At 41.4% G+C, this 26308-nt stretch overlaps 1 protein-coding gene across 3 annotated transcripts in view; it reads left to right on the top strand.

The window, feature by feature from the left end:
- Positions 1 to 26308, top strand: part of RARB (retinoic acid receptor beta) — a 508585-nt gene that overhangs the window by 455291 nt on the left and 26986 nt on the right. For all 3 annotated transcript variants that reach the window (XM_075271367.1, XM_075271368.1, XM_075271369.1), the window contains one exon: positions 16465 to 16641. In XM_075271367.1, coding sequence (XP_075127468.1) covers positions 16465 to 16641 — 177 coding nt within the window. The remainder of the gene's footprint in view (positions 1 to 16464; positions 16642 to 26308) is intronic.

Genomic DNA, 26308 nt, shown 5'->3' with positions numbered 1-26308 from the left:
CCCCGCTTGACATCCCCCCTGTCCAGGTCGGGTCAGTGTCCTCATCATCCACCACTTCCTCTTCCAACTCCTGTCTCATCTCCTCCTCCCGCACAATGCGCCAGTCAACTGGATGCCCTGACGGCAACTGCGTCACATCATCGTCGATGAGGGTGGGTTGCTGGTCATCCACCACCAAATCGAACGGAGATGGAGGAGACTCTAGTGTTTGAGCATCTGGACACAGATGCTCCTCTGTTAGGTTCGTGGAATCGTGACGTGGAGAGGCAGGTTGAGGGACAATGAAAGGAGCGGAGAACAGCTCTGGGGAGCAGGGACAGTTTGGGTTATTGTTCTGTAAAGCTTCGGAATTTTGGGAGGAAGGAAGACAAGACTGTTGGGTAATAGGAGGAGAGGAGGCAGAGTCTGACTGGCTGCTGGACAATGTGCTGTAAGCGTTCTCTGACAGCCATTGCAAGACCTGTTCCTGGTTCTCGGGCCTACTAAGGTTTGTACCCTGCAGTTTAGTTAATGTGGCAAGCAACCCTGGCACTGTGGAGTGGCGCAATGCTTGCTGCCCCACAGGAGTAGGCACGGGACGCCCTGTGGCTTCACTGCTACCTTGCTCCCCAGAACCATTCCCCCGACCTCGCCCACGGCCTCGTCCACGTCCCTTTCCGGGAGCCTTGCGCATTTTGAATTCCTAGTTAGAAATTGGCACTGTATACCAGTAGTAAAAATTGTGGGTGCACGTAACCCCAATATATTCTTTGAATTCCCAGTCAGACACTGGCACTATATGGCAGTAGCAAGAAATGAGGGTATTTGTATTCCCAATATACTCTTTGAATTCCCAGTCAGACAATGGCACTGTATACCAGTAGTAAAAATTGTGGGTGCACGTAACCCCAATATATTCTTTGAATTACCAGTCAGAAACTGGCACTATATGGCAGTAGCAAGAAATGAGGGTATTTGTATTCCCAATATATTCTTTGAATTCCCAGTCAGACAATGGCACTGTATACCAGTAGTAAAAATTGAGGGTGCACGTAACCCCAATATATTCTTTGAATTACCAGTCAGAAACTGGCACTATATGGCAGTAGCAAGAAATGAGGGTATTTATAACCCCAATATATTCTTTGAATTCCCAGTCAGACAATGGCACTGTATACCAGTAGTAAAAATTGTGGGTGCACGTAACCCCAATATATTCTTTGAATTCCCAGTCAGACACTGGCACTATATGGCAGTAGCAAGAAATGAGGGTATTTGTATTCCCAATATACTCTTTGAATTCCCAGTCAGACAATGGCACTGTATACCAGTAGTAAAAATTGTGGGTGCACGTAACCCCAATATATTCTTTGAATTACCAGTCAGAAACTGGCACTATATGGCAGTAGCAAGAAATGAGGGTATTTATAACCCCAATATATTCTTTGAATTCCCAGTCAGACAATGGCACTGTATACCAGTAGTAAAAATTGTGGGTGCACGTAACCCCAATATATTCTTTGAATTCCCAGTCAGACACTGGCACTATATGGCAGTAGCAAGAAATGAGGGTATTTGTATTCCCAATATATTCTTTGAATTCCCAGTCAGACAATGGCACTGTATACCAGTAGTAAAAATTGTGGGTGCACGTAACCCCAATATATTCTTTGAATTACCAGTCAGAAACTGGCACTATATGGCAGTAGCAAGAAATGAGGGTATTTATAACCCCAATATATTCTTTGAATTCCCAGTCAGACAATGGCACTGTATACCAGTAGTAAAAATTGTGGGTGCACGTAACCCCAATATATTCTTTGAATTACCAGTCAGAAACTGGCACTATATGGCAGTAGCAAGAAATGAGGGTATTTGTATTCCCAATATACTCTTTGAATTCCCAGTCAGACAATGGCACTGTATACCAGTAGTAAAAATTGTGGGTGCACGTAACCCCAATATATTCTTTGAATTCCCAGTCAGAAACTGGCACTATATGGCAGTAGCAAGAAATGAGGGTATTTGTATTCCCAATATATTCTTTGAATTCCCAGTCAGACAATGGCACTGTATACCAGTAGTAAAAATTGTGGGTGCACGTAACCCCAATATATTCTTTGAATTACCAGTCAGAAACTGGCACTATATGGCAGTAGCAAGAAATGAGGGTATTTATAACCCCAATATATTCTTTGAATTCCCAGTCAGACAATGGCACTGTATACCAGTAGTAAAAATTGTGGGTGCACGTAACCCCAATATATTCTTTGAATTCCCAGTCAGAAACTGGCACTATATGGCAGTAGCAAGAAATGAGGGTATTTGTATTCCCAATATATTCTTTGAATTCCCAGTCAGACAATGGCACTGTATACCAGTAGTAAAAATTGTGGGTGCACGTAACCCCAATATATTCTTTGAATTACCAGTCAGAAACTGGCACTATATGGCAGTAGCAAGAAATGAGGGTATTTATAACCCCAATATATTCTTTGAATTCCCAGTCAGACAATGGCACTGTATACCAGTAGTAAAAATTGTGGGTGCACGTAACCCCAATATATTCTTTGAATTACCAGTCAGAAACTGGCACTATATGGCAGTAGCAAGAAATGAGGGTATTTGTATTCCCAATATACTCTTTGAATTCCCAGTCAGACAATGGCACTGTATACCAGTAGTAAAAATTGTGGGTGCACGTAACCCCAATATATTCTTTGAATTCCCAGTCAGAAACTGGCACTATATGGCAGTAGCAAGAAATGAGGGTATTTGTATTCCCAATATATTCTTTGAATTCCCAGTCAGACAATGGCACTGTATACCAGTAGTAAAAATTGTGGGTGCACGTAACCCCAATATATTCTTTGAATTACCAGTCAGAAACTGGCACTATATGGCAGTAGCAAGAAATGAGGGTATTTATAACCCCAATATATTCTTTGAATTCCCAGTCAGACAATGGCACTGTATACCAGTAGTAAAAATTGTGGGTGCACGTAACCCCAATATATTCTTTGAATTCCCAGTCAGAAACTGGCACTATATGGCAGTAGCAAGAAATGAGGGTATTTGTATTCCCAATATATTCTTTGAATTCCCAGTCAGACAATGGCACTGTATACCAGTAGTAAAAATTGTGGGTGCACGTAACCCCAATATATTCTTTGAATTACCAGTCAGAAACTGGCACTATATGGCAGTAGCAAGAAATGAGGGTATTTATAACCCCAATATATTCTTTGAATTCCCAGTCAGACAATGGCACTGTATACCAGTAGTAAAAATTGTGGGTGCACGTAACCCCAATATATTCTTTGAATTACCAGTCAGAAACTGGCACTATATGGCAGTAGCAAGAAATGAGGGTATTTGTATTCCCAATATACTCTTTGAATTCCCAGTCAGACAATGGCACTGTATACCAGTAGTAAAAATTGTGGGTGCACGTAACCCCAATATATTCTTTGAATTCCCAGTCAGAAACTGGCACTATATGGCAGTAGCAAGAAATGAGGGTATTTGTATTCCCAATATATTCTTTGAATTCCCAGTCAGACAATGGCACTGTATACCAGTAGTAAAAATTGTGGGTGCACGTAACCCCAATATATTCTTTGAATTACCAGTCAGAAACTGGCACTATATGGCAGTAGCAAGAAATGAGGGTATTTATAACCCCAATATATTCTTTGAATTCCCAGTCAGACAATGGCACTGTATACCAGTAGTAAAAATTGTGGGTGCACGTAACCCCAATATATTCTTTGAATTACCAGTCAGAAACTGGCACTATATGGCAGTAGCAAGAAATGAGGGTATTTGTATTCCCAATATACTCTTTGAATTCCCAGTCAGACAATGGCACTGTATACCAGTAGTAAAAATTGTGGGTGCACGTAACCCCAATATATTCTTTGAATTCCAAGTCAGAAACTGGCACTATATGGCAGTAGCAAGAAATGAGGGTATTTGTATTCCCAATATATTCTTTGAATTCCCAGTCAGACAATGGCACTGTATACCAGTAGTAAAAATTGTGGGTGCACGTAACCCCAATATATTCTTTGAATTACCAGTCAGAAACTGGCACTATATGGCAGTAGCAAGAAATGAGGGTATTTGTATTCCCAATATACTCTTTGAATTCCCAGTCAGACAATGGCACTGTATACCAGTAGTAAAAATTGTGGGTGCACGTAACCCCAATATATTCTTTGAATTACCAGTCAGAAACTGGCACTATATGGCAGTAGCAAGAAATGAGGGTATTTGTATTCCCAATATATTCTTTGAATTCCCAGTCAGACAATGGCACTGTATACCAGTAGTAAAAATTGTGGGTGTATATAGCCCCAATTCTATTGCTAGGGGACTTGCAGGGTATTTCTGGGGTGAAGGTGGGGGGGCACACCGTTGGAACGGGTATCGGGGTATATATCGGGTATACGGGAATACACTGACAGTGTATTCCATTCAGGATCCTGGGAAAGCTGGGTTGCGGCGATTGAGCCCGTCAGTGCCACGTTACACTGACAAGCTTCTCCCTGGAATTTAGCTCTTACAAGAGCTGTTGGTTGTCTTCTCCTTCCTATCCTAGCCTGTCCCTGCCTACCCAGAATCTAAGCCCTAGCTAGCTGGACGGAAACCTCCGTCCTCGGTGAATTGCAAGCTCAGAATGACGCGAAGCTGGGCGTCGCTGTTCTTTTAAATTAGAGGTCACATGTTTTCGGCAGCCAATGGGTTTTGCCTACTTTTTTCAACGTCACCGGTGTCGTAGTTCCTGTCCCACCTACCCTGCGCTGTTATTGGAGCAAAAAAGGCGCCAGGGAAGGTGGGAGGGGAATCGAGTAATGGCGCACTTTACCACGCGGTGTTCGATTCGATTCGAACATGCCGAACAGCCTAATATCCGATCGAACATGAGTTCGATAGAACACTGTTCGCTCATCTCTATTCCTGACCAATAAGGGCTATTAATTTTGGTGCCTGATATGCTATGTAGACTCTGTACTGTCAGGAGGGCAGTGTCAGGCAGGAGCAGGCGAGGGGGTGTGATTCTGAGCTCTGACACTGGCTGCCTCTGATTGGAGCTCTGAATCATGTCCTCTTTCCTGCTCTTGTCTGACACCAGCTACTTCATAGTACAATGCATAAGTAGCATATCAGGCACCAAAACTAACTGCACTTATTGCTCAGGAATAGTGGGAGCTAGAAAAAATTTCAGCTTTCAATATCTCCCTATAATGTATCAAAAGTTTGTTATAGGTACCATGAAAAACATATATACATATATATATATATATATATATATATATATATATATATATATATATATACACACACACATATATCTGTCTGTCTGTTTTTAGAACTACTGTCATAGTAACCTTCGTGAAAAACAACTCAGGATATTTTGCAGTAAGTACAGATCCGTGAAATTCCTCAGAATGGACACTTTGTGCTTGAAAGAATATGTGTGTGTAAGCTGTGATTGTGTTTGGCACCAACACACAAGCGCACGTAGAATGACCCCCGTCAGGAAACACAACACCATGCCAGCTCAAGCACTGAGCAATAGATGATGAAGATAGAGTTTGCCATTCTCATTTTGCAAGCTATAATACTCTGTGGATTGTGCTCTGATACGTAAGCATGAGGTGTAATCAAGAATTTAGAAGCCTGAATTATTCACGCCAAATGCTAGTGAAATGCCAGCTCCGTGCTTGAGTTCCACTTCTTGCAATACGGAACATTATTTTGCAAGGGTAATAATTTATTTAAATAGGAAAAAAAGTGTCCTTTGAAGGCGCGCAGACAGTCTACAGATTTTAAATGAAGACACGGATGAGCTTGTGTAATGTAGACAATGACCGAACTCCTAGACTTTCATTTATCATTGATAGCAGAGATTATTATATTTTCCAAGGAAGTACATATTCCTGTGATTGTTAATTCTTAGGAAGCCATGATGACTCCAAGATGTGACCAGAAGAGAAACTGCTGACCCTGGAGAAACTTGCACTACGTGCCCTTCCAATTGTCGCTGCTTATTCTTCCTTTTAGTCAAAACAATCAGAATAGACGTACTGCTAAATAACAGGAATTAATGCCGGGGCCAAACATGGCTTATTTTATCTGGGAATCTTGTTGTGTGTTACACTGATGGTCAGAAAAGCTGAAAGGAAAAACACAATTACATATACAAGTTATACTGTGTTCATATATAAGTTAATATATAATAATTTACATATTGTGATACTGTATATAATATATAAAGTATCATATATCTATTAAGCAGTTGTTTTTGGTGTTTGAAACTGGTTAGATATAAGTAAACAACCCTGATGAAGGAAGTCTGTCTCCAGAAACCAGCATATAATCTCAGCCCTGCAGAGAGATAGGTTAGGGTCGCCTGAATCAATTTGTGTCTGCTGAAGACAGGTTACTGTTTCTTTGGAGCAAAAGAGTGTTGTCATTGCTCCAACCAGATACGTGGCAACGTCCTCATTGCTCCAAAGAGTTTGTTTGCTTATTACCAACAGCAATGGGCAATGGGGATAGTGATTCACAAGGGGGAAACACTATTTGATTTGGGTGACCTATCTATCTGTGGGGGTGGGTTCTGGGTTTTTTCCCCACAGTGTTCTTTTCAGAAAGTCTGCAGAATTTCTTTTTCAGTTATACTTATAGGTAAACTGCCAGCGTTTCTATAGGTATAATTGATATGCTGCGATTTCCAAAACCGCAACAGTTTTGGACAACGTGTGTCCGCTGCACCTATATTTCTGCAAAGTGGGGTTGTAATTCGCTAGAACTTTGCAGTGACTGCAATAAGATAAGATAATCCTTTAATAGTCCCACCATGGAGAAATTTCAGTATGTTACAGCAGCATAGATAATACAGATTCAGGATAATAACAGTAATATATTACAGAAGGAGACACACATAAGCTCAGAATAACAGAGAAAATAGTAGGAGACATAGCAGCTAGAGAAAAAAGAAAAATAAGACTTCAGGATCATTTAGTTCTCTGTGCGGATACACCATGTGGGGCCTCGGCCTAAAGGTGTCCATATAACAATAGGTAAAGTGTATTACAGGCAGATGACCATTTAGCATTCTTAAAGAGGACCTTTCATCAGATTGGGCACATGCAGTTCTATATACTGCTGAAAAGCTGACAGTGCGCTGAATTCAGCGCACTGTTGGCTTTCCCGATCTGTCCCCCAGGTAAAGCGCTATCAGTCCCGGTACCGTAGCGCTTTACAGTCAGAAGGGCGTTTTCTGACAGTTAGCCAGGGACGCCCTTCTGCCCAGCAACGCCTATCGCTCTGTACTGTGGAGCGGGGAGGAACGCCCCCTCCCTCTGCTCACACAGCTCGTCCATAGACGAGTATTATCAGGAGGGGAGGGGGCATTCCTCCCCGCTCCACAGCTTTACCCGGGGCATAGATCCAGCGGTATATAGAACTGCCTATGCCCAATCTGATGAAAGGTCCTCTTTAACCTGTGAACTTATGTGCTTACTATGAACTACATACACACCCAATTATTGACATTACAGATGGGAACTTTCAAAGCACTCCATGTTCTGTTATGTGTAGGCCACTTGTATAGGCAGAGCCAATATGAAGTCAGTCCAAGAAGTGTAATGGAAAGAACTGTACAGAGTAGTGATTGGAAACTATTACTGAGATATAATGGCATCCATCACATCTCGGTAACGCAATGAAATTAGGTTCATATGTACTTTTACTCAGTTCTAAATGGATGTATCTGGGTTACCCTCTGACCAGCTTCCATTTGCTTCATCGCTCCATTGTATGGAATCTTCCTTTGCTCATAAGGCTACCTTCAGTTTATTTACAGTGTGTGCTTGCTATATGTGTCAGGAAAGCTCCTGACATATATGTCAAACATATTTATAGCCCCCCCCCCCATTCACCTGACCGATGAGATATTCCATACAAAAGGAGACCTAGTAAATGAACCTAAACAACACAGTATACTTTTTTTCTGTTATATTGGATACAATGAGCGATGGATGTCACTGTATGCCCTACATTGGCATTTATTGAAGGTATGATTTGGAAGCTGGTTAAATTTCCGTCGGCAAATATAGGTTGTGGCTCTAGTGCAGCATATTTATAAAGCAGAAAGTTTATATTTTCTAACATGTTACGCTTGGTTGATTTCATGCTTGGCTACGTATCCTGAGCTAAGTCAGATATAAAAGTTACATGAGATTTTTCTGCAGTCCAGTTGGCTTAATGCTTGACAGGGTACTTAAATTTGTTATACATGTATTAATCCTAAAGTAGACAACCACTAGTCACTTTCTCTACAGCGGCATCTACGTCATAATTTATCAAATGTCACAAATATCGGGAAAGTTGCTAACCCACCTATGACATTGTTTCCTTTGTGCCACACTTGCCACATTTTGTAAAAGTGGATGGAGCAGGGCAGAGACCAAGGCAGACTGGGGATGCCTTGGACGGATAAATGTGCTATACCTTATGCTATAAAGCTGAGTTATACCTGAAATCTATGCCCGTTCCTTAGTGATATAAATCTCAATTCTGGCGCATGGGAGTGCCCTTGAATTATTAAAGGTCCAGCATCTTAAAAATTCAGACATATCTCTCTCCAGCTGGAGACCTGATTAAGGGCAAGGCTCCACGTTGCAAAAAGCAGCTTTTTTGTTGCTGATTTTGCTGCCTTTCTTTTAGCCAAATCCAAGATTGGATTGAGCAAAAGGGACAAGTATAAGAGTTTATTTTATATTTCCCATTCCTTTTGTAGCCACACATGTATTTGGCTTAAAAAAAATCACACAAAAATCTGCAACAACAAAAGCAGCTTTTCCACAATGTGGGGCTTCAGCCTAAGACTAGATTTACACGTCGTCTGACGTCAGTGAATGGGGGCTATTCACATGACTGTTATTTTGTGTCATTTTTACAGATCCCTCCATACACTGAAATGTAACGGAGGGATCCATGTGCCCCTTCAGGTACTAGGTGGCTGTAAACAATTGATTTTTTTCATGGCCATTTTGCACCAGTTTCATGTGAATCTAGCCTAAGACTAGTGTACAGAAAACCAGTCTTAATAAATTTGCCCCATTATATGGACATTTCCATCATTACAATTGTCATACTCTACCATTTTGCAGCCACAGTGTTTCCCTATAGAGAAATATCTGTAAGAATTCTTAAAAAGTATTCTAAAATCTACAATTATTTTTATGTATAGACATTCAATCTTAAAGGGGCTATTCAGCCTCTGGCAAATCCTTCAATGTTCGATCAATACGGGGGCCTTGTGTAACTGCTGCAGCCTCTACATTATTCAGATCAGGTACAGACCCTATCCCTACATAGATTACCACTTTCGGTAGATGCGGTGTTGTCCCAATTTCGGAAATAGTGCCTCTCTTATCTATATCTATAAAGCGTAAATCAGATCAGTCTCATTCACTTGAATGAGTCAAGCCCAGTTCACATCTGCATTCGGGCCATTCCGTTCACCTATCCTCATGAAATATGATAGTCTATGGGGTCCACGGGTTTCCTTAGGTAATCACTTTTTAATGTGGACAGGTTTACCCCCCGAATGGAAACCCGAAAGCAGATGTGAACCGGGCCTCAGCTGCAATCCCATGATCTCGACTGGTGTTGTTTCTCCTTATACAACTCCGTTAAGGTTAATAGACTTTTCCTTTAAAAATGCAATAACCATCTCGGAGAAAATGAACTGTATTTGGCTACAAAATAATAATCTTTGCGGGACACACGTATTGGTGATCTATGCAAAGATTTTTCTTTTAGCAACTAGCTTGTGAGTGATATGAGCTCCAACTAAAATGTGCTGAAATTAGAAAAAAAACCTCATTTTTGTGGTATTTCTTAACACCTAGAGATTATGTGTCAGATTATAACAACAGATTATCTGGAATATAGATGTTTCCCAAGCTCTGTCTGTCTTCTAGGTTTGGTTATTACATTTGCATTTCGTGTGGGATCCTGTGCATTATCTGTAATAGAATATGTGTCAAACTCAATGGCATGATAAAGTCATCTCATATAATACTGATGAATATTTTGTTCATACTTGCTGGTTTCATGCAATGTCTTTTTTCCAGATGGATAAACTATTGCCAAATGATTTCCTGCTGTAGGCTCTGCATTGTGTGTATCTCTTTACCATGCACTATTTCTATGGACTGGATAAACTGGCTATTAAATTTAATTACAGCCCGAATGACTGCACATCTTGATTTTTCTTTCCCTTCCCTGATCTCATTTCCTCTTGATGGGCTGCATTTTGCCCAGGTCTTTCAGGATTAAATAGAATAAATCTGAAAAATGTCCAGGCTCTCCTTACTTGGAGGAATGTCTTAAAGGGCACAGAGGCGGCTGTTAACCTGCTCCCCTCAGACTCCGGCATCCAGAGCTTTGCATTGATAAATCTCGTGACAGAGGAGTCCTTAACCTGCATACTCTCATCACAAAGCTTTGATTTTTATCAGCTGCCATGGCTGGGGTACTAGATGATGGAAACGACAGGTTTATTCTAGCAAGAAAGGCAAAGTAATTGTTAGCGACGCTGTTTCGATACATCCGTCTTGCACCGATCTTGACACACCAAGACCTCTAACAACTACGCAAAGGCAAGTTTATACCTAGTGCCATCATAATCATAATAGAGCTAATATCTGAAGCACTTAGTCACATAGATGGATGGTCTCAGTGCTGGCCAAGTCAACCATCCCGCTTCTGCTCACTGGTATTTAAAATTGCATTTCACATTGCGGCTTCACTTAATAAGGCATATTAGATAACATAAAACATTGCGGCATAGCATGCACATAGCAAGGACATTTGTTGTCACGGCTAGATCTAGCTCTAGGGTACGCTTTCTAATTGTCTCGTGTGGATGACAGTCAATTCTGCTGTTTGTTTCTTTACTACTGTAGGAATTTGGTTAGAAGTGATTTCATTTCATTTTCTTGGGAATTACATTGATATAGTTAAAATGACTATAGAAGTCTATTGCTCTAATGTACAAATAATGCACTAAAAGTCAGTCCCTGAACACTGATCTCATAAACTATGGAGATTAGAGAGGAACTCTTTGGTTTCTTAGGCTAGAATATTAAATAGACTTCCTTTAGAGCTTCACGTTACTGCCCTGGCCTGGAATTTAATACCGCGGTCACAACAGAGTGGTTTGTCGGTGTCACCCCGAGCAATCCAAACAATGCCCCCTCTGCTATGCCCCTTTTATTAGTTGTAAATAGATTATACTGGCCAGTATGCCCTGTATGAACAGTACATAAGGGATACATATATAGATAGTGCTATATGTATCCCACTTATATCAATAGACTGACCAATTGGCCATTAAGCAGCCCACAACCTATAGTATATGTGGGTCTCTTAAACTGCAGCATGTCTGATCCTTTTGTACTAAGTCACCACCATAGCAGTCCGGCAGCGACTTTCTCTCCTTTCATTTAAAAGACATGCATGTTCAGCCAAGCCTTGTGTGCATGTGTATAGAGGGAAGGAGGATGTATATATCAGCTAAAAGCTATGTAATGTGTTTGAATAGGTGTCTGCATGTCCATAAAATAATCCCCGTGCACATGCCTTGCTGAAATCCGTCTTAAGAAACGTATTTTAAGTTAGAGTTACTACTATTATAAGCAGTGGCGTAACTAGGAATGGCGGGGCCCCGTGGCGAACTTTTGACATGGGCCCCCCCCCCCCCCCATCCCAACTGACGCCGAAGACCTCGACCGACCCCCTCCTCCGCACTCTATTATGTCCCTTACTTGCCCCTGCACACAGTATTAACCCCAATAGCGTCCCCTGCACACACAGTATTAACCCCAATAGTGTCCCCTGCACACACAGTATTAACCCCAATAGTGTCCCCTGCACACAGTATTAACCCCAATAGTGTCCCCTGTACACAGTATTATGTTCCTCTGTGGACACCCATAAACAATTATATAATACTCGGAGACCCGGGAAATAAAAACATAAAAAAAAAAAAAAACACTGTTGCTTCTTACCTGTTCCCCGGCTCCTGTGCTGTGCTGTCCTCCTCTCGCGTCCTTCGTTAATGACGTCGGACGTCACATGACCCGGGAAGCATGCCGGGTTCATGTGACGTCAGAGACGTCAGACAGCAGTAGGACGGAGGCCTGGCAGGATCGTGGAGAGGTAAGTAACACTGTTTGTTATGTTCCCTTACCTCTCCGGTCCGCCGATCATTATACTCGGGGGTCTGCAAAGACCCCCGAGTATAATGATAGCCCTTGTGGGGCCCGCGGTGTCACTTGCCGATCCCGGCCCAGCCAGGATCGGCAAGTGAATAGGGCCCGTAACTGCCATTGAAAAAAACCCGCAGCGGTAGCGGCTGTCACCGGGCCCCCTAATGGCCCGGGCCCTGTGGCAGCTGCTACTGCTGCTACCACGGTAGTTACGCCACTAATTATAAGTTATTGTAGAAGATACTTTAAAGATTTTATAACTTTGGTGAATATTTCAGTTGCTCTCAATCTGTAAAATATTTGGTTGCTCCATTCAATAGACCTATTTTCCTGCAGGTACAATGCAGACATCCTTGTATCCATTTAGCTGAAGGATTCTTCATGGTATTGAAAGAGGCCTAGGCATTTTATTGCTCTTATATTAAAATGTGAATCTGCAATTGGCATTGTTCTTCTTCTAGTGAATGAGGCATTCAAGATCACATCATAAATCTCATGTCTTTAAACGACTAACAATGGTTTATTACTGTTGTATTCTTATTTTTACTACTTTCCTATCTCTGCATCTCCTTTTCCTGGAAGGTTGTGGCTTTCACATTCGCCATTCAGCTCACCAATCACTCTTACTGTCATAACTGACTGACTTCATAACTGCTGTGACTGACCCAACTTCAGCTGCCCCAACCCTCACCCTGTCTGTCTTTGTTCCCTTTCATACTTTTTATGAGGTGGGCCGTATATATGTGGTACATGATCGTTAACTGGCTCCTATTTAGCCAAAAATGACTTTACTAGAAAAAGCCTGTGGAGATTTTTTCTAGGCTGGAACTAAACAAAAGGCTTGAAGGGTCACCAGTTGGGCACCTCTGTTCTGCGCCAAGAGTCATCAACGCTAGAATCTCTTGTATATAACATATGTCACTCATTATAGTATATTGTGTTAAAGTCTATCTATCTATCTATCTATCTATCTATCTATCTATCTATCTATGTGTCTATTTTCTATCTATCTATCTATCTATCTATCTATCTATCTATTTTCTATAGTGCCTGGGGTGGGCAACCTTAGAGAGATAGGGATCTACTGTTACTACTTGTTGTTGACCATGTCGGAAATGTTGTGTCAGGCGTAACAAGGGTCTTGAAATCTTCTAACCTGGGAAAGATATTTCTTTTAAAGTTAAATTCAGTTCTACTGAACATAAACGATTACACATCTGATCATACTTGGCAGCAGCCTGAATGCACAACAATTATGGCATATCCAAAGATGTCTTCTTTGGTTGAGTTCTGTTACCTCATTGTGAATAAAGAAGCAAGGGGACTTTAAAGATTTTCAAAACCTAAATTTGCAATATTATTGCTTTGTTAAAAATGTCACTCAGTGTTTGTTTTTTTTTTAACTATGCAAGGTAGCCATCAAAGTAAATTAAAAATATTCTGTTGCTGTAACCCATGTCTAGTGTCAGTACCCATGTCTAGTATCAGTATCCATGTCTAGTATCAGTACATATGTTTAGTATCAGTAGCCATGTCTAGTATCAGTACCCATGTCTAGTATCAGTAGCCATGTCTAGTATCAGTACATATGTCTAGTGTCAGTACCCATGTCTAGTATCAGTAAATAATAATATAATAATAGCGCCAACATATTCCGCAGCGCTGTACAATTTGTAGGGTTCAAATCCAGACAGAAAGATACATTACAAAGAAAATCATTTCACACATTGGGACTGAGGGCCCTGCTCGCAAGAGCTTACAATCTATAAGGTAGAGGGGGTGACACAAGAGGTAGCAGGGGCGGTATTGCTTATGCAGAGGTCAGACACGTTTGTAATAGAGGTGACTGTCATTGCATAAATATAAGACTTTATGAGCCATCGACAGTCGTGTCCTTTAACATGTGGATGGAGCTTGGACCTATGGAGTTAGCATGAGATGACATCATATCATGTGGGGAAGTGTGGGACTGGAGACAGAGGAGGGTTAAGGGTTTACGTTAGACATTGTGATAGGCCTGTCTGAACAGATGCGTCTTTAGTTTGCGTTTGAAACTGTAGAAATTGGGAGTTAATCTGATTGTCCGGGGTAGAGCATTCCAGAGAAGTGGTGCAACTCGGGAGAAGTCTTGTATACGAGCGTGGGAGGTTCTGATAATAGAGGATGTAAGTGTTAGGTCATTGAGTGAGCGGAGAGCACAGGTTGGGCGGTAGACAGAGATGAGGGAGGAAATGTAGAGAGGGGCGGCATTATGGAGAGCCTTGTGGATGAGAGTGATAACTTTATATTTTATTCTATAATGAATAGGCAGCCAGTGTAGTGACTGGCACAGACCAGAGGCATCGCTGTAGCGTCTAGACTGATAGATGAGCCTGCCCGCTGCATTCAGAATAGATTGGGGTGAAGGAAAGGTCTGCGTCAAACATGACCCCGAGGCAGCGGGCCTGCTGCCTAGGAGTTATAGTAAGGCCTGAGACTGCAATGGATATATCAGGGACAGATCTATTAGATGGTGGAAACAGTAGTAGTTCAGTCTTGGAGAGCTTTAGTTTCAGATAGAGTGAGGACATGATATTTGAGACAGCAGAGAGACAGTTGCTGGTGTTCTGTATGAGTGCAGGGGTGATGTCCCGGGAAGATGTGTATAATTGGGTGTCATCAGCATAAAGTAGCCATGTCAGTAGCCATGTCTAGTATCAGTACATATGTGTAGTATCAGTATCCTTGTCTAGTATCAGTACATATGTGTAGTATCAGTATCCTTGTCTAGTATCAGTACATATGTCTAGTATCAGTACCCATGTCTAGTATCAGTAGCCATGTCTAGTATCAGTAGCCATGTCTAGTATCAGTAGCCATGTCTCGTATCAGTACCCATGTCTAGTACTTTTACCTATGCCTGTTTCGTCTTTCTAGAAAACACTTCAGAGCTAATACTAAGATAGACTTTCTGGGACCTTAGACTGTGAACATGATGTCTCCAAAGGTCCTGGTCCATAGAGATGAGCGAACACTGTTCGGATCAGCCGATCCGAACAGCACGCACCCATAGAAATGAATGGAAACACCTGTGACGCTGGCCGGACGCCGACAAAGTCAGCATCACAGGTGCTTCCATTCATTTCTCTGGGTGCGTGCTGTTCGGATTGGCTGATCCGAACAGTGTTTGCTCATCAGTTTCACCAACTGTTGAAAAAAATCGGGAAGGTATTGAAACCATGGGTGACCTGATAGTGAGGGGGGGGGGGGTAGATAGAGGAGCAGGGAGGAACAGGGGGTGGAACTTTGATGCACAGCAATATATGCTAGATAAAAAAAAGTCACACTGTGATCATATGACATATTGAAGAAGGTGAAACACAGAATAAGGAAAGACACTGTGAGGAGACGATTATTACTTTTGAGGGAATGATCTTTCAGACATTATAATGAGTAAAAAAAACCATAAGTGTCTCTTTAAACTTGGATAATACATAGAACACATTGTATCAAGTATGTCAATGGTCTATATCAACATAGCTCAATATCAGGTATGAAAAGGAGTGGAAAAAAATGAATAAAAGCAAGTTTTCATTACAAAAACCAGTTCATACAAGTTTAGCAAGAGTCTGGTGTCATGCTTGTAGGGAGGAAGAAGCAACTTCACTTTGTAAAGCTAAGAAATCTATAAAGTTAGAGATAAACCCTCATGTACATTATAAGTCTATGCAAACCTCATCTTATAACTGTACCTCTTCATAATACAAATACGAGATCTGTCAGCAGCAGCTTGTTGATGGTTTTTAGTGAGCATTAGATGTTCTTATACATTGCATAGCGTAACAGTAGACATTAAAGAACTTGTCTAATTGAAAAAAAAAAGAAAAAGAAAAATTGTAAAATAACATAAAATTACTCATTTTTTTTCTGTCCCCCACCAATCCGGTGCAAAAGCTGCAGTGATCCCACATTGGGTTTTGTTTCCAAACTGCCAGTGGCGATGTGCTGCAGCCATTCAGTGACCTCAGCAGTCATGCACAGTAGTACCAGCATCAGTGATGTTATATATGTTATATAATATGGGCATGCATCAGTACTGAGCAAGGTTCTAGCTTATATAGTATGGTACATTTATGACTACACATTGAATAGATACATGTAGACGAGTTGCTGAGCAGTTGAACTAACACGCTGTTCTCTTCATATCCATCAGAATTCCAGTGCTGATCACCGTGTACGACTAGACCTTGGACTATGGGATAAATTTAGCGAACTTGCAACAAAGTGCATTATTAAAATAGTGGAATTTGCAAAGCGGTTACCTGGATTTACAAGTCTGACCATTGCAGATCAAATCACTCTACTAAAAGCCGCCTGTCTGGATATTTTGGTGCGTATTAATGTTTTTCTTTAAATTTCTAATTTACTTCACTTTTTGGTTTTATGTGAGTCACGGAAGAATTTCCTTTACTTGACTACTTCCATATATGATAATTGTTCTGCCATGTTTGCTATTGACTGAAGAGCGGAGTATTCCTCAGTTTCATTCCATAATTCTCAAAGTCCATCTCCAGCCAAAAACTGTAAATTGACTTACGAATGGAAATCTGTCCTCACTACCCCACTTAATTCTGCCTTCCTTTCAGGGACCACACCAACACCCTACCTAATGTCGGAAATGGGCAAAGGGTGTAGCCGGATGGTCCAGTCTCCAGCCAATCAGGTCTTGGTGTTTTTGGCTGGTGATCAACTTTAGGAAAAAGGTACATGTAGCAATTAAATGCAGGTTAAAGGATAGAATCTGGTAGAGCAATGTGTGAGGCTAGGTTCATATCGACACAAGGTTTTCGTTGTTCTGGTCTGTCGGGGGACCAGAAGAAGGGAAAATCGGACCACAAAAATAGTGGGCAAAGACATTTGACTATGATTGGATTGTGTTGGGTGTCTGTCAGTTCTCCGTTGAGCTTTCGGCACTTTTTCATCTGGTAGTGGATTTGTGCTGAACGAACACCAGGCAAAGATGTGAACCCAGCCTAACCAGTAAAATGGCCATATATACACTGATAAGTCCAGATTGTGATGCTTTTAGTATATTGCTCTTGTTGTGTTGTTTCCATGTCATTATTCTTTGTGTACTTTTTGTATTGTAAAATAATATAAGTTTATATATTAACACCCTGATAGGCTCTGCAGTATTTCTAGGGTAAATGTAAGACCAATATCTACCAGTACTGAAGATTCAGGAACCCTAAGGTATCCTTTAAACCACATGGATCATAACCACACTTATGAATCATATAAAAGGAAATAAAAAAAATCTAAGAGATCTGCTCTTAACATAAGCCGGCCGTGCTGACCTCCTCTTCATCCCTAGTCAGGAGGAGCAGTGAATGGGCTCTCATGTATGACAGTGATATATGGCATAAACACAGGAACAGAGTAAAACTATCCTCTGTTCTGCAGAGACTGCCCTGAGGTTTTCTCTCTCTGTGAATTCATTCATACTGTACTCTCTTATCACAGTTACTTGTGTGTGTGGTCCCATTCCACAAGACATAGCCATATATCATCAATTGCACGCCTGTCATTATTACACTATTAAGATAAGTCAACACCGCCTCCCTCTTAATCCAGTACACACGCGGTGATTTATTACTGGAGACGTCTCCCCTGAATGGTAGTAGCTTCTTGTATTATTAGCGGTCAACACGTGGCCAAGACTACAGCACAAGCCAGAATATACTACTTTTATATACCAGCCTATTAAGGTATATCTGTATCTCATATTGTGTCACAAACAACTAATAACTATTCCCAAACCTGTATACTGTTTGTCGGACCGTGTTAGGCTCTGTGTACTTTGTGATCAGTTTTCCTGTCAGAGGTTCCCCAATGTGTACCTCTAATGGCCTTCTTTATAGGAAAACAGTCAGCCGCAATTCGCTGTATACTTAAAAATAAGTGTATTTGGATGTCCAGAACGTTACTTTTATCGTGTTTGTCTGGAAAATAAAGCTCTATGCATAGATGTGATCAATTTATACAGTAGACCTAGAGCTGTCCTGGGTGTACATTAAACAGGACTTCACATCTGCGTTCAGTATTCAGACTTCAGTATTCAGACTTCACATCTGCGTTCAGTATTCCGTTCAGAGAGTCCACTTGGGTCCCCTCAAACGGAATACTGAATGCATTAAAAAGCGGTAAGCAATGAAAGCACACAGACCCCATAGATTGTAATGAGGTCCGTGCATTTTCCGCTCGGTGTCCGCACGAGTCATGTGGAGAGAAAAATATTTAAAAAACTATTTTCCTCCTCGCATGACTTGTGCAGAGACCGCACAGAAAACACATGGACCTCATTATAGTTTTTGGGCTTTCATTGCTCACCTCTTTTTAATGTGTTCAGTATTCCGTTCAGGGGGTCCCCAAGCAGACTCCCCAAATGGAATACCGAACGCAGATGTGAGCCAAGCCTGAGCCTGGGTCCTTTGCCCCATCACAGCTCTACACACTTGCATGGCTCCACCTTTCTTAGATATCCTTTATGATGAATTTATTTGGCATGTCAGCACGTACTTGTCTGAATCAGGTGATGCCACTCTTTGTTCTGGTTGACATTTTGCCCCAGATTGCCAGTTTCCATATAAGTTCTGCTATGTAGTAGTAAGCCTGTCCACTTGGCTTATGCAATTTTGTGTGACTTCCACATAGATAATCTTTGCACATTCAGAGCTCTGCTATACAGTTCTTGGTTGCAGAGATGCCGGATTTCTAGACCAATATTGCTATATTACATGTTATAAAAGTGCTGGTATATGGCTCATTGAAGAACATGGGCTTTGCTCTCCCAGATGAAACTGGGGGTATTAAATCAGTTTTATGAGACTATGATATTGATGATCTATTCTTATAATAGGGCAGGGGAACTCAACTATTTTTAGTAAAGGTCCACTGACTGGGATCGTCATCAGGTTAAGGCTTGAGCGTCACAGTAACTGTTCAGTATTTACATATCTTAAAACATAGCTCTAACCCTGCCCAGTCCTATCCAATCCCTGTTTGACCCCACTTACTCCTTTTGTGACCCATACAGTGTAATATCCCCTTTGTCCTCCCCACACAATATATTCCCCCCCCCCCCAACCAGGTATGTTGCCACATGGTATATTGTCCTATTGGTGCCCCCACAATATAATGCCCCTTTTTTGCCCACAACACAGTATAATGTCATTTTGGTGCCCCCACACAGTACAGTCCCCCCCCACTGGAGATGCAGGGGGCCACCCGAAATTCCCTCCTTCGTAATAACACTGACAGCGGTCAAGCGAAAGACTGATCTCTCAACAACTATCTCTTTTCACTGATGTAATACAGTAATGGCAGCAGGGATCCTTATATATATATATATATATATATATATATATATATATATATATATATCATCATCAGCAAAATCGGGTTATTCCCGTGTAGGCAGCGGGGACAAGTGCTGCCTATAATACAGATGGCTACTATATTATATCAGTCTTTTGGGCAAGGTCACAGCTATGAGCTGGTGTAGATTTCGGTGCAGGTACATGAGCACCTGAGTTATAGGAGACGTGGGCCTCTTCATAAAGGACGTACCTTCTACCGATGCAGGAGATATGAAGACTGGTGTTGAATACGTCAGTCTTCATTATTCCCTCCATTGTGTATAAGAAGATAACAGAAAATGTTAATCCTCTATGATAAAAATATAACAATGAAGGATTATATAATAATGACTGGTTCCTCTGAAATCTTAGTTAACCCTATGTATACTGCTGAACTGCAAAGGAGCAAAAGTATACTAACAAGTAAATATTCTCATTATGCAGTGACAAAGCGTTATTTATATAAAACTGGATAATCCCTTTTTCAGATTCACTTATTATAGCAATGTAATATAGATAAGCAGGATTTGGGTACCAAATAGTAGATAAAGGAATCCTTGGAAACACTCGCCAGTGTAAGAAAAGTCACTAACGTCATCATTTATCTTAGAGAACAAAATGTGCATATGTAATCCTAGAGGCCCGTGACGTGTGTAGTACTGAGCGTGCCACATCAGTCAGATTTTGGGCACTGAGCACGTATTTGTTATTAGGCTGGTATTTTAGCATTAGATGTGTTCCATACTTTCTATGACTATGCTAATTATACTGGCACAGACTCAGTGACTTCCCTCTTGTAGATGGGAAAATGATATAGTATTTGAAGCTGGCAAATGTTCTATGATTATACAACTATATTGTATTAAATCAGATTAGCTTTGTATTACTTCCCAGGAGCAATGGATGAATTTGCTTGGAACCAAATTATGGTTATGTTAGTAATGTAATGTTAATAATACAGATGGCAGATGACAGGGCCATAAGTTTTCTACTGCAAAGTTTTACTAAAGATTGACTATAATAAAGGCACAACTTTAGGTCCATGAAACATTGTTAAATTGGGCGTGCACCGTCTGTCAGCTATGTGATATTGGTAAGTCTTCCAGCCTCATCTATCTTTGCATTCCCTTCAGGGGCATAGCTTTAGAGGGTGCAAAAGTAGCACTTGGCTGGGTCCTGGTGTCTGAGAGAGTCCAAAGGCCCCTCTGCTACATTAGAAAAAAAATAGGATTATTATATGTTCATACCTGTGTCAGAGGCTCCTCCATTGCAGAGTCCATTTAAAATTGCAGATGAAAATGATAGATACTAAAACGGATACCCAATAGACTGCATTATAGTCAAAGGGATCTGCTGGACTGAGTTAGTGTCTATTATTAGGCAACTCCCTATAAACTGTGCTTTTTGTTCTGTTCCTCTGATGGATGGAATGAATGAAAGGAACAACCAGATGTGAACTTATCCTTGGCCATCGTCTTACATATTAGGGCAAAGAAGCTTTAAGTGACATCTCTGATTCCAAGTCTTATTAATTATTATTGAACCAATTTGATGCTCCTTTGGAAGAAGAAAGAAACCTTAAGTCAACCTAAACATGAATTCCTTCAAAAACAAGAGTTATGTGTCTTCTTTTCAGAGGAGCCTCTGATTTGGCAGCTATAAGATGAGCTTTCTTTCACATGGATGAAAACTCATTTGCATATTTTTCCAAGGTATTCCATCCATACACTTTGATCTCTCCAATGAGAACAAGTACCCCAACACGTTAAAAAAAAAACGCATATAAAATATGTGTAAATACTATTATAAATTAAGGGTGGATTATATCCAAGCTTCCAGGGATGTATGGAAGGCAGATTCCTGGCTGGCCACAGATCTCCCAATAAGTCCCGTTGCAGCAGGAAAGAGGAGGCACAACATTGCTTGTAGGAGATCAGGAAGCATGTAGAAAGACCGTCGGTGTACACTAAATGTAACGTGTAGTCATTGTGTAGGTCTTTCTGATGGCCTCCTTGAACCATCAATTTCTTGTTTTCGGACTTTCATGATGTTGATCATCATAATCAAAGTCGGAGTCAGGACTTTATTAACCTCAAAACCTAGAAAGCAAGAAGACCTGGACTGCAACGTTATCTGTTATCTTAAAATTCATTATTCTCCATTATGACTTGTCAGATTTGTAACAGGGAAGCTTGGGGTTCCCAGCCCATTTTACTCAAAAACGTAGATGGGAACCTAGCCTAACTTGAAGCCTAGCACTGGTCATGGGTTTCAGGTCATGTGATACTATTTTGGGAATACTGGACGGAGTTGAAGATAAAGCCCAGCTCCAATTTTCATTACAACACTCCTGTTAGCAAGTATTAAGGTTAGAAGTTTTATTATAATATCTCAGCTCTGTCAACAGATTATTCATGTGCTCGAGGTTACGATAAAACTATAGTACTCTGGATGCTGTAAGAAAAGTGTGACTTTAAAATTAGAATGGACCCGAGCCATCATCAGCTTGTAGATAATGGTTCCCGATCTTTCTCCCTGGTGTGACTTTTCACAGAACGTCTACACTGAGCCTGGTGTAATTCACTGTTAACAATCTAAATTCGCTTTGTGCCGAGAAATATTCACCTGGCATGTAAATGATCAGCGGCATAAATAATCCCTGGAGATGAAGAACTTTGTGCTCAATAATATTATCTCATTGCTGGAAGGGGAAGTCGATATTAAACGCTTCTCGGGCCCGAATAGACCATGTAGAGGGCATGATCCAAGAGCCGAATTATTTGTGTAACTTCAATGAAGAACCGTACATAAATTAATAGAAATTTCATCTAAGAAGGTGACTATAGTAGCGATTTTAGCTTTGTGAATTGGATATTGACAAGAGAGATCAGTGCCCCCTGGGAAGCCGCGCAGCATTTCACCCTTGCTCTCTAATGTATACGTATATGTATATTTGGTGGTGCTTGGCTGTATTTTCCCAGGGCTAAAATTCTAAAGCCATGGGGCGTAGATTTGAAGCTGTTACATGGCTGAATGCTTTCATATTATTGTGACTGAAATGTATTTTTCTAAGTGGGCCCACACCTTTCAGTGACCCCCTATGATTTATTGACCTCACTGTCATCTTCTTTCAGTCTGCTCTGTCTGACATCCAGTGTTTGATTTCCTCACAGTGGCTAACAAGATCTCACAGATCTCGGTGCCTCTTCTTTGTTGGGTCTTTCTTGTGAAGGGAGCGCCACACTCTTGATGAAAAATGAAGAGTTTTGTTAGCTCAGAAAGGGAGAGCTTTCCATGGCCGGGCCAGCTGGAATGTGTGACTGATCTGCTGATTCTCTCCTGCGCCACCATTCTTGTGCTTGCCATGGGAATACAGCAAATGGTGCTTACCAGCCCACCCCTCAGTGGCCACATGGCTCCAATGAAGAAATGCCAGACTCTTTGCCTTCTCATCATTTCTTTTTTTTGTGTCATACAGCTTTTTAGTGGTGGAGTCTGACTACGACATAAAGAAAATATGTCGTAGGCCCGGGTTCCCAAACTGTTCATTTTCATGGATTTCACTATGTCTAGTTTACAAGTATGTATTCAGCGTACAGTGACATATCGACAGGGGCACAAAAATACCACGTATTGCGATGAAAGGAGTCTCTCACCAAAGTTCACTGATTTCAGGGTCCCTGCACCCAGAGGAAGTGTCAGACGGGGTGCTGTGGTCCCACCAGTAAAGTTCAACTTGTCAAATGCACATCTAGTCATTGTCTCTGACTATTTGTGACCTTGAGGCCCTATGAGTGGTCTCCTGACTGGTTCTTATCTTGAACAAGGGCCCTCTGGTGACTGGGGCTTCCATAGAGATGTCAAGACACGGAGCCGAGATGCTGAGCATACTGATCACACTGCATTGCCACCTAGATGTAATCTCTGCCATTCATCTATATAATAATAAACTAGGGTGGTTTGTAAGGTAACCTAACTAGTTTATTATATGGGTGCATATTGCGTATGCTTGACCATGGCTGCCACTCCTCTAAGAAGGAGTTGGAGTCAGGCTCCAATGCTCCAATGAGTCAGAGGAGTAGAGGAGTTGGAGTTGTTGGCTTGGCCTACTGACTCCACAGCCCTGACATAAACCCAGCCTAAATGGGCTATTTTGTAACTCTACTTTTCAGATTATTTAAAGGGGTTCTGTAGGAATTACAGATCTTTGACAGGAGGCGGAGGAAGTTGAAAAATAACAAAACAAAAAAAAACCATACTCACTTATCCTCGCAACTCCGGTATGTCTTGCCTTTTTTTTTAAATGTAGACTGTGAGCCCCATATAGGGATCACAATGTACTTTTTTTCTCCTATTAGTATGTCTTTGTAGAATGAGAGGAAATCCACGCAAACACGGGAAGAACATACAAACTCCTTGCAGATGTTGTTCCTGGCGGGATCTGAACCCAGGACTCCAGTGCTGCAAGGCTGCAGCGCTAACCACTGAGCCACCATGTTGCCCCTGGTATGTCTTGCCTTTGTCCAGTCCAGCTGTACCCGGGGGTTGGACAAACGGAATGCTGGGGATGGGTGCATATGTTTTTTTTTTATCTTTCCCTGTCTCCTGGCAGAGATTGGTAATTCCTGCACAACCCCTTTAAATTGCAAGAAATGTGTCCCCTGTAGGCTGTCATTTATAATTTTCTTGGTGCAGGTACTTATTTCAGTGACAGTACCTTCATTTGTGGATAGGATCTGGTAGGTGAGTGAGTACAACCCATGGAATTAAGGGAGAAAAGGTGAAAAATAGTAATTTTTTGTGATGTTAGTATATACCGTATTTTTCGGACTATAAGACGCACTTTTTTTCCTCCCAATATGGGAGGAAAATGTGTGTGCGTCTTATAGTCCGAATGCAGCGTGTGCAGCGTCTGTGTCCCGTCTGTGCGAATGAAAAGAAGAGCAGCACGGTGCCTGCCTGCTCTGCCCCTCCTTCCCTGTCTGTGTTGCGTGTTTGCAGGAGCGAGATATGAGAGGCAGGGAAGTAAGGGCGGGCCAGACAGGTGAAGGAAGCATGGTTTCAAGCTTGCCGAGAAAACCACGCCTCCTTCTCCCGTCTGGCCCACCCCTCCTTCACTGCCTCTCAGATCTGGCTCTTGCAATGAAGCCACACAGACAGGGAAGGAGGGGCGGGCCAAACGGGAGGAGGAGGCGTGGTTTTCTCGGCAAGCTTGAAACCACGCCTCCTTCACCCGTCTGGCCCGCCCCTACTTCCCTGCCTGTGTGGCTTCATTGCAGGAGCAAGATCTGAGAGGCAGTGAAGGAGGGACGAGCCAGACAGGTGAAAGAGGCGTGTTTTCAAGTTTGCTTAGAAAACCACACCTCCTTCACCCGTCTGGCCCGCCCCTTTTTCTCTTCTTGCATAGCTTCACTGCAGGGTGTCTCTTTCAATCCATGGATGAGATTAGATAGACAGACAGACAGACAGACAGACAGACAGACAGACAGACAGACAGACAGACAGACAGATAGACAGATAGATAGATAGATAGATAGATAGATAGATAGATAGATAGATTAGATAGATAGATAGATATGTTCAAATCACCCCCATATCCCTAGCATACATATAAAACAAAAACATTACTGTGAAACACATACACATTTGGTATCCCTATGTCCGAAAGCCCCCGGTTCTATTTACATTGGTGAAATATTATATTATTAGGTTATTAAATATTTCACCAATTTTTTTTCCTTAATTTTTTTTTTCCCTATTTTCCTCCTCTAAAACCTAGTGCGTCTTATGGTCCGGTGCGTCTTATAGTCCGAAAAATACGGTATATCATATGAGTCTTGGTAAAACCCCCAGACGTTTTGGTAACTATAACTTTCTTCGGTGGGAAAGACCAGGTACCAAGTTAGAGTAATACAAGTGAATGACGTCTATATAAGTATAAAGCACGTGCCAGGATACAGGAGCCCAGGCAGTAAGTTGTAGCATTAAGTGCCATAGATAGGTGAGGTCAGATAGTGAGGGACATGGTGCTGCAGAAGATTCTGTCTTCAACAGCATCACGTGTCTCATTATATAACCTCGGCAGGTTCTTGTTATAGTTAGCAAAATGTCTGGAAATTTTACCAAAACTCATATTCATACATTTCAACTTTTCATAATATATATATATATATATATATATATATATATATATATATACACCGTACTATGTACTTGTGTATGAACGCTACTTCTGCACTGACAAGGACACTAATATCACTGATTGTGAAACACAACAAATTATTATTTTTCAGCTTTTTATAAAAAAAAAAAAAAAAAATTTAGTACTTGGAAATATCTTTGTATTGACATGGCTTTGACAAGCACTCCAGACAGCACCCTAACTTACTTCACGGAGTGCAGAACATTATATACTACAACGCTATCTCATATATGTGACATTTACAATTCACATTGACTTTGTAGTACATAACACAAAGACAACATGAGATGAAGCATCAGACTCGGCAGATTCGACTGCCATAACCAGAACGCCAAGGTCACCATATAAAGCGTTCTATCCAGAAGCTGACTATAAAATAGCCTTATCCTTCAACCCTTGACACATATATTGACTGGTTTACTGTGTATTCGCCTATA

Source organism: Leptodactylus fuscus, chromosome 4 (assembly GCF_031893055.1).
Source record: "Leptodactylus fuscus isolate aLepFus1 chromosome 4, aLepFus1.hap2, whole genome shotgun sequence".
Lineage (NCBI taxonomy): Eukaryota > Metazoa > Chordata > Amphibia > Anura > Leptodactylidae > Leptodactylus > Leptodactylus fuscus.
Note: the sequence above shows the minus strand (reverse complement) of the source record. Positions and strands in the feature narration are given on the sequence as shown.